General features: G+C 34.0%; 1 protein-coding gene across 5 annotated transcripts in view; it reads right to left on the minus strand.

Annotated features, from left to right (window-relative positions):
- Positions 1-14,903, minus strand: part of SUCO (SUN domain containing ossification factor) — an 89,932-nt gene that overhangs the window by 12,640 nt on the left and 62,389 nt on the right. For 4 of the 5 annotated variants that reach the window (XM_088017021.1, XM_088017022.1, XM_028123027.1 and 1 more), the window contains 7 exons: positions 13,680-13,748; positions 12,811-12,901; positions 9,076-10,239; positions 6,139-6,226; positions 3,146-3,250; positions 1,402-1,556; positions 865-956 (listed from right to left, as the gene is read on the minus strand). In XM_088017021.1, the coding sequence (XP_087873147.1) occupies positions 865-956; positions 1,402-1,556; positions 3,146-3,250; positions 6,139-6,226; positions 9,076-10,239; positions 12,811-12,901; positions 13,680-13,748 (1,764 nt within the window). The remainder of the gene's footprint in view (positions 1-864; positions 957-1,401; positions 1,557-3,145; positions 3,251-6,138; positions 6,227-9,075; positions 10,240-12,810; positions 12,902-13,679; positions 13,749-14,903) is intronic. The other variant, XM_028123029.1, reaches the window with a different exon arrangement.

A 14,903-nucleotide genomic window follows, 5' to 3' on the forward strand; every position in this document is an offset into this window, starting at 1 on the left:
TTCAGTTATAAAAGAAAATCAGCCAAAAGAAGAAAAAAAGAAAGAAATAAGCAGGAAGGAAGAAGAGATTTACTAGTCCTAAGCAAGCACAATGTAATGGGTTAAACTTGTGAAGCTTTGTGATAAACAGTAAACAGTAAATCATGCTCAGCAATGATTACTCGAATTATTTAATCAACTGAAACATGCTGCTGTTACTAAATCCTGAAGAAAGAGAACCTAATAATTATTAAGAAAGCAATCCTAATTGAAATATATAATTAACTTGGTTATTTTAAAACTGCTATAAAGTTAAGTCTCTCAGTAAGTGCTAATTATAAAAGAACTAATATAGAAAAAGAGCTACTCGGTACAAATTCATTCATTTAAGTATTCATTGAGTATTAGACAATGGAATGCTATTATAGACCCTGGTCTATAAAAAAGAGAGAGACTAGATCTTTTTTTTTTTTTTAGAAAGTGCCTCACAGTCCTAAACTAGAGACAAAAGGGGTCCCACCTGTACAAGAGAGGAGGCAGATAAGCACAGGATGCTATGGGAGCACATTCAGGTTTTCCAAATCTGTTGAACTTTCTCAAACATCCCTTTCTAAAAAGAAATACTTCTAAACAGGAGCATGTGCAAACAAAGCTACCAATGGCTAATTAAACTAAGCCCTCCTTCCCCACCCTCTGGGCTTTCAGGAATAAAGATAGATATAAAGTGTGAAAATGATAAGGTGGCTTTGGCATAGCACAAACACAAAGGTTACTTATACCCATTATTCTGTTGCAGATGGTTTTGAACACAACACTGACATTCTACTTCTGCCAGAAGTAAGCTTGATTCCTGTTTATATATATGTATATTGCACAAAAATCTACCTTCTTTGCCAGTTAACTGTAGAGACTTAGATCTGATGAGTGGGAATGAAGTTCTCCTTTTCAAATTCATATCATCATAGGAAGAGAAACACCTAAAACATGAAGAAAAATCAACATCGGGCACAATGAGTAAACTACATATAATTTACTCTGCAGCTGGGGCTTGATGGAAGCTATTGAGAACTGAACATGCCACAGAATACTAACCTCTAATGTAACACACCAATTATTACTATTACATGTAAAAAAAAAATTAAGGATCATTCTCTAAAAGGTGCTATATTAAAATACCTATAAATCCTCTCCTTTTGAACTCCACATTCAAGCATCCTTCACAACCAAAATATTTCAAGGGTTTATGCACTTCCTATTAATGTTTTCTTTATTCCAGTCTACAGAACCTCCCAGATACAGGGCTATCTTGTTAGTTCCAATGATGTTTTAACTGCAATTTTAAGATATCATATGGGGAAATATACAAATTTCTCAAAAATATAAAAAAACAGTAAAAAATGTGAACTAAAATGCTGATATTACCTTTTAGGGCTTGGATACTGATTATTTTTAGGAAGTTTTGAAATATAATCTCCATCAAATTGAGAAGTGTTTCGACAGCGTTGCATACAAAGCATCAGTCCCAAGACAACACAGAGAACCAAAGATATGACAAGATAGCTTTGTCGATCTGAAACCTGAGAGGAGAAAAGGATTTAATTATTATATATTTTATATATTATAGTAATATTAAATATTATATTTTGTTATTATAATTTAAGAATTCTATTAGGAAAAATATAGTGGGATATAAAATTCAAAGGACAAATAATTTTAAACATTTTTTCATGTGTTTCAAAACCATAAAATGCAGGGCATGCTCTTAGAAAATGTACTACTGAGGTAATGTCTTACTCTGTCTTCCTTTCCCCCCCTAAAATCTTTGAACATTTTCAAACCTATGGAAAATTTTTAAAAATAGGAATGAACATATTCATGACTTTCACTTATGTTTACCAATAATTAACATTTTGTCACATTTGCTGTGTTTTTCCATCTGTACTACCTCCTACTTGGGGAGAAAAAAAAAATCTGGCTCCTGCCTAGTCTTTGCCATCTTGTAATAATGAACCAGCAATCACCCAGTTATTTAAGCCAAAAACATGGGGGTCATCCTTAGTTCCACATCCCACATATCCAATCTTTCATCAAGGCTTGTCTTTCTCTTAAATATTTCCTGAATTCAACAACTTCACACTGTTCTCCACTTCTAAAACCCTAGTCCAAACCAACATCACCTCACCCAGGTTACTGCGACTGCATTCTAGTTGGTCTCCTCCCCACTTCTGCTTTTGCAGTTTCTTAAGAGGCAATTCTCCACAGAGCGACAAATGGGGAGTTTCTCCAAGCAGCATCAATGAGATGACTCCTGTCACTTCTTAATTCTTTCCAATGAGTTGCAATGATTAGAATAAAATTCAAACTCTAAATTGCCTACAAAGGCCTACAAGACCCAGTCCCCATCATATCCTGAAGGTACTTCTTACCCTCCTTCCCCTCATTCTGCTCCAGCCATGCCAATTTTCCTTCTGCCCTCAGATATATTACACTGTTTCTAATCGTGGGTCCTTTGCCCTAGTGCTGCTAGTAACAGGTTTGTTCTGACTCTAGGCTGCATGTAGCTGCTCGCCTCTTGAGCAGTCAAGTTCTAATGCCACTGCCTCATATAAGCCTTCCAAAATCACTCTAGCTAAAGGAGCAACTCTTACCAAACCACTCCACACACACACATTTCATCTTCTATCCCACTGTCCTTCACATATATTTACTATATGTATTCCCTCTCTCCCCCAGAAGAGAGGCTCTGTGTGGCCAGGGACTACTCACTGCTGTACGCCCCAAGGACTGTACAGCGCTCACACCCACATACAATGGATGCTCAATAAATACTTACTAAATCAATAAAATTTCTGCTTTGTTAAACAACTCAATAAGCCTTTGTGAAGTGAAAATGAAGTATCAGTGCTTTGCAAAAGGCCTAATAGAATTGCTTTATAACCATATTTTAGGTAAGCCCTAAACTATGAATGCCTTGTTTTCCAAAAAATTATCATAATTAGTATATTTCCAAAACTTTAAAATGCCACATTCTGGTATTCTAAACAAGTTCTCTATAAATGACCATTTTGTTTGGTTGAAGTTCTTAGATACCATGTTCTTAACAAGCCTGCCTTTATGACAACCTCTATATATGCAGTGTGTCTTAAATACCAGCAAATAACAATACCTCGTGTTTTAATTCTGCCACTGTTGTTGATAAGTTTGAAACAAGCTGTGTCATGTTGGTCAATTGTGCCTGTAGTAACTGGATGGCTTCAGTTTGCCGCTGATCCTATCATAAAGGAAGCAATATTATTTTTGTGTGTGTGAAAGTTTCATCTGTACATTAAATACACTGTAAGTTCCAGTAAAATTACTAAGTTCCTCAAGAAAAAAAAATATTAATAGGAAGCTTCTAATGAATGAAGTGTGACCAGAAATTAAAAAAAAAAAAAACCAAAAAATGAATCTGAGACTGTTGAACCCTCCTCCCCTACCCCTCCAAAAAACCATTTTGCCATTTACTGCTACCATTTGGATTACCATCTAACAGACGTTAATAAATTCCTTTTCAAGTTAATATGGGCTCTACATGTATAAACCAGCATATAGTCAGCTGTATGCAAAACAAGCACTTTGTCACATATGTATTTTTAAACCAAAGCAGTCAGCACAAAAACATGTTGAAAATTTTTGAAAAATGTTTTTGGATATAAAGCAGGCTCATACCAAGAAGCTTTAAAAGTTCTAGTCTATTGTACACTAGGATGGAACTTAGGATGTCCCATAGTCAAAAATCTGCAACAGTTTATCTAGTCAACGTTGGATATCATCAACGAAAATAAATTAATCGAAAACATCCTTCTTTCCAGCTCTAGATTTTTAACTTTTATAATCAACAAATATGCCTTTATGTAAAATATCTGCATGCATATTTTAGGGAATTATGCATCATACTCATGGTCAGGATCCTATATTAATAGGGAGACTGTATTGAAAATTTCAACTTACTACTGAATTTGGGGAGGAGGAAGAGGGCAGAATGTAAAGAAAATCTAACACTCTATTTAGGATCATTACAAAATAGCTATATAACCATTTATCACTTTAGACCTAAGTTTTTCAAATTTAGATTTAAATAAGTTTTAGGGGCACCTGGGTGGCTCAGTAGTTAAGCGCCTGCCTCTGGTTCAGCATGATCCCAGGGTCCTTGGATCGAGCCCCACATTGGGCTCCCTGCTCAGCAGGAAGTCTGATTCTCCCTCTCCCTCTGCCTCCGGTCTCCCTGCTTGTGCTCTCTCTCTCAAATAAATAAATAAATATCTTAAAATAAATAAGTTTTAAATCTCAACTGTGTGTGTGTGTGTGTGCATGGGCCCACGCAGGGTTGGGGGGTAGGCTGGGGGGAGATGGATACATAAAACTGTAACAAAAAGTTTCACTTACTTCACTTACTGCAATACTCTGTGATACTTTCTATCCTACTTCATCTGTTTCAAATGCTGAACCTGACTCATTAAACTTTCTTCTGACTCACATTTGACAAATACTGAAAAATTCCAGATAGTTATAAACATTTGAAGAAAAAGCTATGAAATTTAATAAGTTAGTCAACACTTCCAATCAAGGTTTACCTCCAATACTGTTAATAACACACAAATTATTTAAAAGTATTTAAATAAGTCTTTGAGATGAGAAAATATAGAGGGGAAATCATTTTAACCATTAAAATTAATGAAGAACTAAATAACTACTGTGTTCATGGGTCAGAAGACAATATTGTTAAGATGTTAATCCTACGAACTGATATATAAATTCAGTAAAATCTAATCAAGATGTAAACAGGTTGTTTTTTGTAGAAATTGACAAGTTGATTCTAAAATCAATATTAGCCAAAACAATTTTGGAAGAGATGAACAAAGTTGGAAGATTCACACTATGTGATTTCAAGAGTTCCTATAAAGCTACAATAATCGCAACAGTCTGGTATCAGCATAAAAATAGATGAACAGAACAAAAGAGAAGCCCTGAAACAGACATATGTAATATATATATATACACAGAGAATTGATTTATATTTATCAAAAGTACAAAGGAAATTCAGGGGGGAAGGGTAGTCTTTTCAACAATGATACTGGAATAAAGGGAAATTTACTCATGTTTTTCTATCCCCCTCCCCACCAAAAAACTTTGAGCCATACTTTAGAACATGTAAAAATTAAAATAGATTATAAATCTAATGTAAAACGAAAACTATAAAACTTTTAGAAGAAAACAGGAAAAATTCTTTGTGACTCTGGGTTAGGGAAAGATTTTATAGAGCAAAGAGAAAATAAACAGGCTTTAACAAATTAAAAACTGCTCTTCAAAAGGCACTTTTAAGAGAATGACAAAACAATGAACTGGGAGAAAATATTTGCAAAGTATATCTCTAATAAAGGACTTGTATTCCGAATACATTTTAAATAACTCTCAAACTTCAATTAAAAAAAAAAAAAAACTAAAGGAGGAAATCTGTATGGAACCACAACTGGATTGTGTTAGGAACTAGCAGTAAGATGCAACTAAACTCTGAAACCTCAGGCCTCCTCACTTCATCTCACCATCCCCTAGTCCCAGATAAACTTTTAGAAAAGTATAAAATTTCTTCATCATAGTAACACACTGTAAAAACTTTCATCTGGATATTTCAATACTGAAATTGTGCAATACTGAAATTGTTTCCTTAAAATCAACAAGACAGGCTAATGGCCAATATTACCAGTCATATTGCATCACAGGCAAGAGACAGAGGGGGGGAAAAAAGAAGAAAAGGTGTAAGGATTAAAAAGAAGAAACAGAACTGTACTTATTTGCAATCAATTAGATTATCTGTGTAGAAAATCACAAAAGATTTGATTTTAACAAAGCTGCTTAAAAAAAGGCCACTGCATTTCTACCACATATACACACACAAACTTAGGAATGTAATAGGAATAATGCTCAAGAAAATTTTCTCTAGAGGAGATGTAGATGCTAATAGCTAGGTAATTTCTCAAACATGACATCATATAATAGGCTTATCACCACCTATCAGGGGAAAAAAATGAACCAACACTACTTATCCTTCTTACCAGCAAGAGCCTACAAAATTCAAAAGAAATTTATATAAAAAGTAAATAAGGGTTGAAGATGACCAACCTGCTCCTCTGCTATTCTTGAAGTATTCTGAAGTTTTACTATTGTTTTATTAAAAGCCTTTTGCATTTCTTCCATTTGTTTTCGGTACCTACGGAGTAAGAAAGGATTTATTAAATTAGCTTTAATTTCATATTTCTTAACTTATTACTGGAAACACACTTCTGATTGCAATATAGGAGATAAATCTACTTTTTTTTGAAAATGACTCTTATCGAGGCCTGGAACAGTTACACAGGTAAATTAAAGAGATCCCTTGAGGTATTTGCTACCTTAACATCAATTCTACACATCTCACTACTATTATGTAAGATTAGTCACATATATGATCAATCAATTTATGACAAAGGAGCTAAGAATATAAAATGGGGAAAGAACAGTCTCTTCAATAAATTATGTTGGGAAAACTGGACAGCCACATTCAAAGGAATGAGAGTGGATTGCTATCTTACACCATACACCAAAAATAACTCAAAATGGATTAAAGACTTGAATGTAAGACCTGAAATCATAAAACTCAGAACACAGGTGGTAAGCTCCTTGACTTTGATCTTGGTGACGGTTTTTTGGACTTGACAACAAAAGCAAAAATAAACGAGTACATATCAAACTAAAAAGCTTCTGTATAGCAAAAGAAACCATCAATGAAATGAAAAGGCAACTTACCAAATGGGAGAAAAACTTTGCAAATCATATATCTTATGGAGTTAATATCCAAAATACATAAAGAATATATACCTCTCAATAATAAAAAATTAAAGAATCCAATTAAAACAGTGGCACAGGATATAAACAGGCCTTCTCCACAGTCATACGATGGCCAACAGGTACATGAAAAGATGCTCAACATCACTAATCATCATGGAAATACAAATCAAAATCACAATGAGAGATCACCTCACATCTGTTAGAATGGCTGTTATCAAAAAATATAAGACATAACACATGTTGGCAATGATGTAGAGAAAAGGGAAGCCTTGTTGGTAGAAATGCAAATTGACACAGCCACTCTGGAAAACAGTAGGGAGGTTCCTCAAAAATTAAAAATAGAACTACTTTATGATCCAGCAACTCAACTTCTGAGTATTTATCTGAAGAAAATGAAAAACACTAAGTTGAAAAGATATACGTACTCCCATGTTCACTGCAGCATTATGTACAATAGCCAAGACATGGCAACAACCTAAGTGTCCATCGAATGATAAATGGATATAGTAAATGCGGTATCTGTACACAGTGGAATATTATTCAGCCACAAAAAAAGAAGGAAATCTTGCCATTTGCAATAACATGAATGGATGGACTTGAGGGCGTTATGCTAAATGAAATAAGTCAGACAGAGAAAGACAAATGCCATACGATCTCACTTATATGTGGAATACAGTAATAATAATGATGACAGTAATACCCTCAAACTCAGAGATACAGAGAACAAATTGGTGGTTATCAGAGGTAGGGGATGGAAGATGGGAGAAATGGGCAAAGGGGGTCAAAAGGTATAAATTTCCAGTTATAGAATGTATAAGTAATGGGGATGTAATGTATAGCATGGTAACTATAGTTAATAATACTCTGTATTTGAAAGTTGCTAGGAGAGTAGATCTTGAAAGTTCTTGTCGCAAGGAAAAAATCTTGTAATCGTGTGGTAATAAATGTTAACTAGACTTATTGTGGTGATCATTTTACAATATACAAATATCAAATCATTATGTTGCATATCTGAAATTAATTATATCTCAACAAAAAATTAAAAAGAATCAGTAATTTCTGTGGTTCCCTTAGGGGGGCAATTAGGGTAGAGAGAAGCAGGTAGGAGGTACTTTTTTTTTTTTAAGATTTTATTTATTTGAGAGAAGAGAGAGCACAAGTGGGGGTGGGAGGGAAGGGTAGAGGAAGAAGGAGAAGCAGACTCCCCACTGAGCAGGGAGCCCGATGTGGGGCTCAATCCCAGAACCCCGAGATCATGACCTAAGCTGAAGGCAGACACTTAACTGAGCCACCCAGGTGCCCCAGGTAGGAGGTATTTAAGTGGGCATGCATGCACATGCACACACAATTTGCCAATAAATTCTGTGGATTAGGAGGAAACCCATTAGTATATAATGATGACCTTAGTGCAATCTCAGTAGTGGCATTTTAATTTAAAAGGAGTAGGGATATGGTGATTAACATAACAATAAAAAATTTTAAAAAGAAAAAAAAAGGAGTAGGGAAAGGTGGTGTTTCAGACATTCTGGACACTTAGTGCCTAGGTGGTTGCAAAATGTTGGAGAAGCCCTGAGGACACTGGACACTTAAGGGATAAAAAAGAGTAAACAGGTATAAAAAAATGGAGAATTGTGCCTGGGGTCCCTAATCACTGCATAAGCACACTGGCACTTATGAGCACAAGAGCATAAATTATCACAACGAGAACTAGGATTCTAGGACTTCTTTGAAAGACTGCAAATGTTGCCTAATCATCCAGTTCAGTCTACTCTCGTCTTCACTGATTTAAACTCTTACTTGTTATCTTGTCTAGTTCCACTAAAAGCTTCAATATCTAATATTTTTATAGATATTACATATACAGTGTGTGTGTGTGTGTGTATATGAATGTGTATATGTATGTGTGTATATATATATATGTTATATAATACTATAATTTTCAGATGAGTAGTGTGGGAGCCAAACAGTAAAAGTGGCTAAAGTTAAACAACAGAAGAAAGGAAAAACTGATTAAAGATAATTCAAACTTGTGATAAAGATATTACATCGCTTAGTACTTCTAAAAAAGAAAATCAATTCTTTAAGTCACTGATCAACATCTAAGTAACACTCTCTCCAGCTAAAATGGTACTGACTAGTACTAAATCATGAGATAATTAATCCTCTACCCAGAAAACATACTATGCTACTTACGTTGCAAAGCAGAATGTGCTAATTGATAATAAAGCTTACCTTTGGCTAAGCTCCTCCAGATAGCGGCCACTGAGAGACATGTTAACTTCTAAGGCTTTTATACGATTATTAAGTCTCATAAATACTGACTCCTTTTGGTTTGATCCATGTACAAGATTTCCATTAGTGTATCCTAGATCTGTTGAATTTTGCAATTCGGCATAAAAGTCTGTAGCTGTCCTCTGTAGCCCTCTTAAAAGGGCATCTTCCGGAGACTGTTCTTCCTCTCTCACTTCAGGTAACGAAGAAGAATCCATAACAGGAGTCAAAATTTGCTTTGGTGTGTCAGCTATGTTCATTTTGGCTTCCCCATCTTCACCGTCTGGCATAGTAGCTGTGTTTACAGGTGGCACTACTGTTTCAGATAGCCTTGTGATAATGTGCATGGAGTTTATATCTTCTTTTACAATATTATCCATTACTTCACTAAGTTTATTTGTTTCATAGATCACAGCTGGCTTCTCTATAGAACTAAAACTCTCAGACTTTTTTTCTGTTTCATTATCAAACTCAACAGAATTCTCCTGAGGGATCACTTGAGATGGTGTAGGTCCTGCCTCATATTTACTAGGCTCAGATACTTCTGTTTTAGGTAATGAATGGATTTCTGGAGTAACATCTAAGAGAAGAGACTGAGAAAGAGTTTGAGGATGGCTTGGTTCAAGTTCAATTGCATCTGCACTGTGATTAATCAAATCACCTTGGTGCATACTACTTAAGTCACCTAGAACAATAGTTTCAGCATCCTTTTCCTTTCTCTTACTGTCCAATTCTCCACTCGGAGGTTGCAATACTAAAACATCCACTGATTCTGCAGGAAGTGGTAATGGTGGTTGAACCGACATGAGATGATCTTTTTCTTTACTCACAGCAGTTCTGCTACGTTGCCGATAAAGAGCAACTCTAACTGAACACCATTTATATATGTATTCCGAAAAACTAGAAATACAACAAACTGTGGTCAGTTCACTGCAAAATATTTGTGTCTCTGACTCAAACCAGGGTGATGATTCATCCTCCTGTTCACCGCTACCCAGAAGGGTCACTGTAGATGGACTTGCCTCCTCTTCTTCCTCTTGAACCAGCTGTACAATTGGACTCTCTTTTGGAGTATCAGGTGATGATAGCTCTGTATCATGTATGTGTCCTTTGGTGGTTACAAACCTAGAAATACATACCATAATTACGTATCACTTTAATTAGAAATCTAAAGTTAAAATTATGCTAAAAATCAATGTATCATACGTCAAATAAAAGGAAGACTAGAAATATAGAAGAAACTGAAATTTTTTTTCGGATGAATTTTTCCCCTTCAAAAGTCAGTTTCATTATAAAAACAAGTATTATTCAGAAATGGTAACAGAAAGACCATTTATCAAGTGATCAGTCAGATGACTCAAATCACTATTTACTAAATCAAACTTGCTTTTTAAAAATATCTATTTAAGAATTGCTTACATGTGGATTCTAGGAACTAGAATCTGGGATTCTTAATATATGAATGCACTTTGTATTTGAATATCATACTTTTAAAAGGTAGCTAGATTTCTCAAAGAAAATTTTTCTGTGGATGACTTGAGGAATTCCAGGGCAGCATTACACATACACACACGATTATCTGCATCCCTCCCTCCCCAAAATAATCTTAACATCATCTGGGCTAATTTTCTATTATTTAAAGCCAAATACTTAACAACTCTAATGAAAGTCCTAGCTAATAATAAATAGTGCCCCATCTGTAACTTAATACCATCTGTAGGATCTAGAGTATGTATGTAAGGTAGGGGAGTAGGGGGATGGAGCTGGTAGGAATAGTGCTGTAAATTATAATGTCTGTGGTTCATTCCAAGATAAAAATACATTTCCAGGTGCAGCCCTTACAGTACAAAAGGTACAAACTGAAAAAATAAAGTCACTTGAATACCAGAAAGAAACATCTTCATATATAATTTTCCTACTCTGAAAAATTACTAAGAATGCCAGGAAATGTCTTTGAATAAAGACTAATATCATAGCAGCAAAGGCAGGAATAAAATAGTATCTAAAAGCTAGATTTTCATCTTGACAGTAAGTAAATGGACAAAACTAAAACATAATTAGACTATGCTTCTCTAAATAGATGATATATAGATATATGGTCTCTAATAACATTTCTTACATCTTTATTGCTTACTATCTACAACATAAATTTAGACAGTAAAAAGGAGCAGTGTCTGAAGAAAGGGAGGGAGAAAAACTAAAATGAATTAATTTGGTACAAATTAAGTTATATACCATCTATATATACCCTAATCAGAGCTATACTTTAAAAAACTCAAATGTGGGAAAAGAAAGTAAGTCATCTTTTCATAGTAACTTTAACAGTGACACCCTATCATGGATTCTTTCATTTTCATTTATTTTCTTCAAAGGGTTGCCATATAGTAATAAAAAGAATTTAAAACAAATATAAAGAAACATTAAACTAAAAAGTAAGCAATTATATAAAAAATCTATTAAAATCAAACTAACAGAGAAAAGTAAAAACTACTATATAAGCCTGATGTGGTATCTTCCAATAAATATTCATATGTCTATATGGAGGAGAGTGTGTATATATGTGTATGTGTGTGTGTGTATATACACATATATAAAGTGAAATCAGTTTCCTTTAGTTTTGAAAAATAAGACATACTATGTGTTGTTAACTGAAGAAGCCTAGTCCTAAAACTGGGACTAGGAGGCACAGTTCCACATAATTAGAGACAATACCAAGAATGTCCCTATCCTAAACAGATTTCTTAGGACCTCCTAGGACTCAATGACATAGAATGCTATATTTTCTCTCTAGTCATCCAATAAACAAATATCTTTAGTCATTTTACAAATAAACACAGAATACAAGTATGTCACTGTGCCCTTCAAAGCACAAAAATCTCAGTTTTTATTTAGTATGGTATTTAGGAATTACAGCTCAAACCATACCCACTGCACGTTTCATTACATATTTCCCTGTTCAAATATCTCATCCTGTTAAGCAGAGTTCTGAGACAAAAGGCTTTCAACATTTTACAGAGTATATCTATGAAATACACATAAACTTACAATAACTATACCCAATTATCCGGTCTATGAGCTTAGCTGTTATAGATAAGAAGAAGTGGCAAAAAACCTTAATCATCTCTGGTAGAAAAAACTAAAGAAATGAGGACATTCTATTTTAACTACATGACAGACATTCCTGTCTAAAGTGCCCCACTGCAGTCCGGGAGAAGACGTCTATCTAATTCAATTTAAGAAAGTGAACACTGTAAGAGTTTGTTTCGAGACAAATACATAATTTAAGAATCACCGCTCTAGGAATATCAGGCACCTTTGTAGCTTTTGAGGCACAGCACAGGTACTTAATCAATGCTTTTAAATTTGAACTTAATAAATGCAAGCTTTTAAAATTTGTCCTCAAACCTACACCTGCAGAATTAGGCCAATTATTTGCAATAAGAAAAAGATTCAGTATTGTGAATAATAGAAGTAATATATAATATCAAAACAACAAACATCTGGTCTGAAGTGAAGTGCATTCCTGGTACCCAAGAAGCAACTCAAAGATATTTTAAGTGGCTGTGGAATGCTTACCCTATGATTCAGAGCTTTCTATAGATAATTATTTCACACATAAACCCCAAGTACCTTTCTATGTACTAGTACATTCGGCTCTCCATTTTAACAGAACTCTAATATCACAATATAACTTACTCAGGTGATGGAACAGGAGTTGAAACAGGAGCTAAGTCAGGCATTTTAGGTGCAGCTGTGGCAGTGGCATTCTCAGATATACTTTTATTTCCTATTTTAAGAAAGATACCCATGTTGAGTTTAATTTTAAAAAGCTATGCCGTGACAATATTTCACTATAACAAATAAGGAACTTTAGTTTCTGGGGGAGAAAAAAAGTCAAATAGGTTTGCTACTGCAGACTTTATTTTCTTCATCAAGGTTCTTTTAGAAAGAAATGACCATTTGTGTACAAAGTCAGAACTACAAATTATGCATATTCTCAACTTCTCAGATAATTAAAGCAACTCAAATGACTATAAATTCTGTGTAATCTTAAGTGATTAACATGCCTTCTAGACACCTAAAGGAGTTACTAAAGAGAATAAGAAGAAATGTATGGGTCATTTTAAGTTCGCACTTGGAGCTAAGTATTTTCTAAGAACAAAAAAAGGAAGATGGTTTCTCCTTGCTGTTAATACTCATATTTGGCATTCTGTAGAGGGGGAAAAAAAAATCACTTTGTAAATTGAGTATTTATTTGATAAATAAAAGCATGCATGAAGTACCACTAGAAAACTTCAGGAAAGAGATAAGGGATAAAATTATTACTTCTACAGCAGGAAGAGTCAAAAAAGAAATTCATGAATTTTATATAGACAGGATCGTATTATGAGAGAACTTATGAAATTCAAATAAACAATGAATAATAGAAGATTAGTAAGTCCCTTTGATTCACTTCTATATTTCTAAATGAAAAATTAAGTTCCTTGGCTTATTAATTAATTTTCCTAACTAGAATGACCCTTGGAGTATCAGATATTTAAAAGACCCATAAAATGATTAGGTACCTTCTGTCAGGTCTTCAGTTTTTGCTCCCAGAATATTAGCGGCAATATTCACCATATTTAGAATGGCATCTAAAACAAAATTCAATCAGAAAAAAATACCAATACACCTAAAAACTCTTATATAGCTTAGTATCAGATAGTCAAAAAACCATTTATAATGGTCTTTTTGTATTTTTTTGGACTAATTACCTTTTTGTTCATCTTACTATGTAAGTCCAATATAGGACACAAATTTCAGCCAAAAAGTATAAAACATAAATCTGAATTTTTATGTTCAGAAGGAATTTAAAACTTAATTATACTTTTTTGGTTAACCTTCCCCAAACCTTTTGCTAAAACACTATCTTCAACATATTACAAAATTTAAGTAAAATTCAACATATAGCCTCTACTGGGGCAGGGAAAAATATGACAACCAAAATTAGTATTTTACAGAAAAGCTTGTTTTTCTTTAAAAAGTTTCTACCGTTTAAAACAAAAACAAAAAAGTTTGAAGTAGTAGTTTTTCCTAAACAGGTGATTTTTATAGATATAAACAAAATGGGAAGATTATTATCCAAAGGAGAGCAGGAAAATTTTATTTTCAACTATAAACATATCTTAGGAGAGCAGGAAAATTTTATTTTCAACTATGAACATATCTTATTTATTGATAATATGGTTAAATTCCAACTTGATACTGCACAGAATCAAATTTCTTTGGTAACTTTTAATGATGTTTAATGGATAACACATGACACAAAATCTTTTGTGAATTGGGTGGGTATGGGCATGGGCAGGTTAAGTTAAAGTCATAAAACTCTCAGTGCTGTAGGTAAAGCAATCTGCATACCTGCAAATTCTGCCTCTTTCTAAAGAGGATACTTGGATGATGAGTAAAGTGGTAGAAACTTTAACATCTGAATAAATAGCCAAAGGCACATGAGTATCACAAAATACCTAACTCCATAAAAAGCTGGTGCTGAGAATAGGAGGCTTCCTTCTATGATGTAATTTTAAGGGAAATTAATTTCCATCCCCAATCTAATCTCTAATATTCCACTAGAAGTTAATTAACCAGTTGTCAGGTATTTCTCCTTTTAAAATATTAATATCTGGCAAGGGCTACATATTAAGTCTCATCAGTTATTTCTGTCTTGTTTTCCTTTCCCAAGAGATCCACAGGGTTTTCATCACACTTCCAGTGAAAATCAGAGATGTGAAAAGTAGGAAAGGCTAACACCC

The sequence above is a fragment of the Eumetopias jubatus genome, unplaced genomic scaffold (assembly GCF_037043125.1).
Source record: "Eumetopias jubatus isolate StellerSeaLion01/CBP00866 unplaced genomic scaffold, mEumJub1_p1.0 scaffold_12, whole genome shotgun sequence".
In the NCBI taxonomy this organism is placed as follows: Eukaryota; Metazoa; Chordata; class Mammalia; order Carnivora; family Otariidae; genus Eumetopias; species Eumetopias jubatus.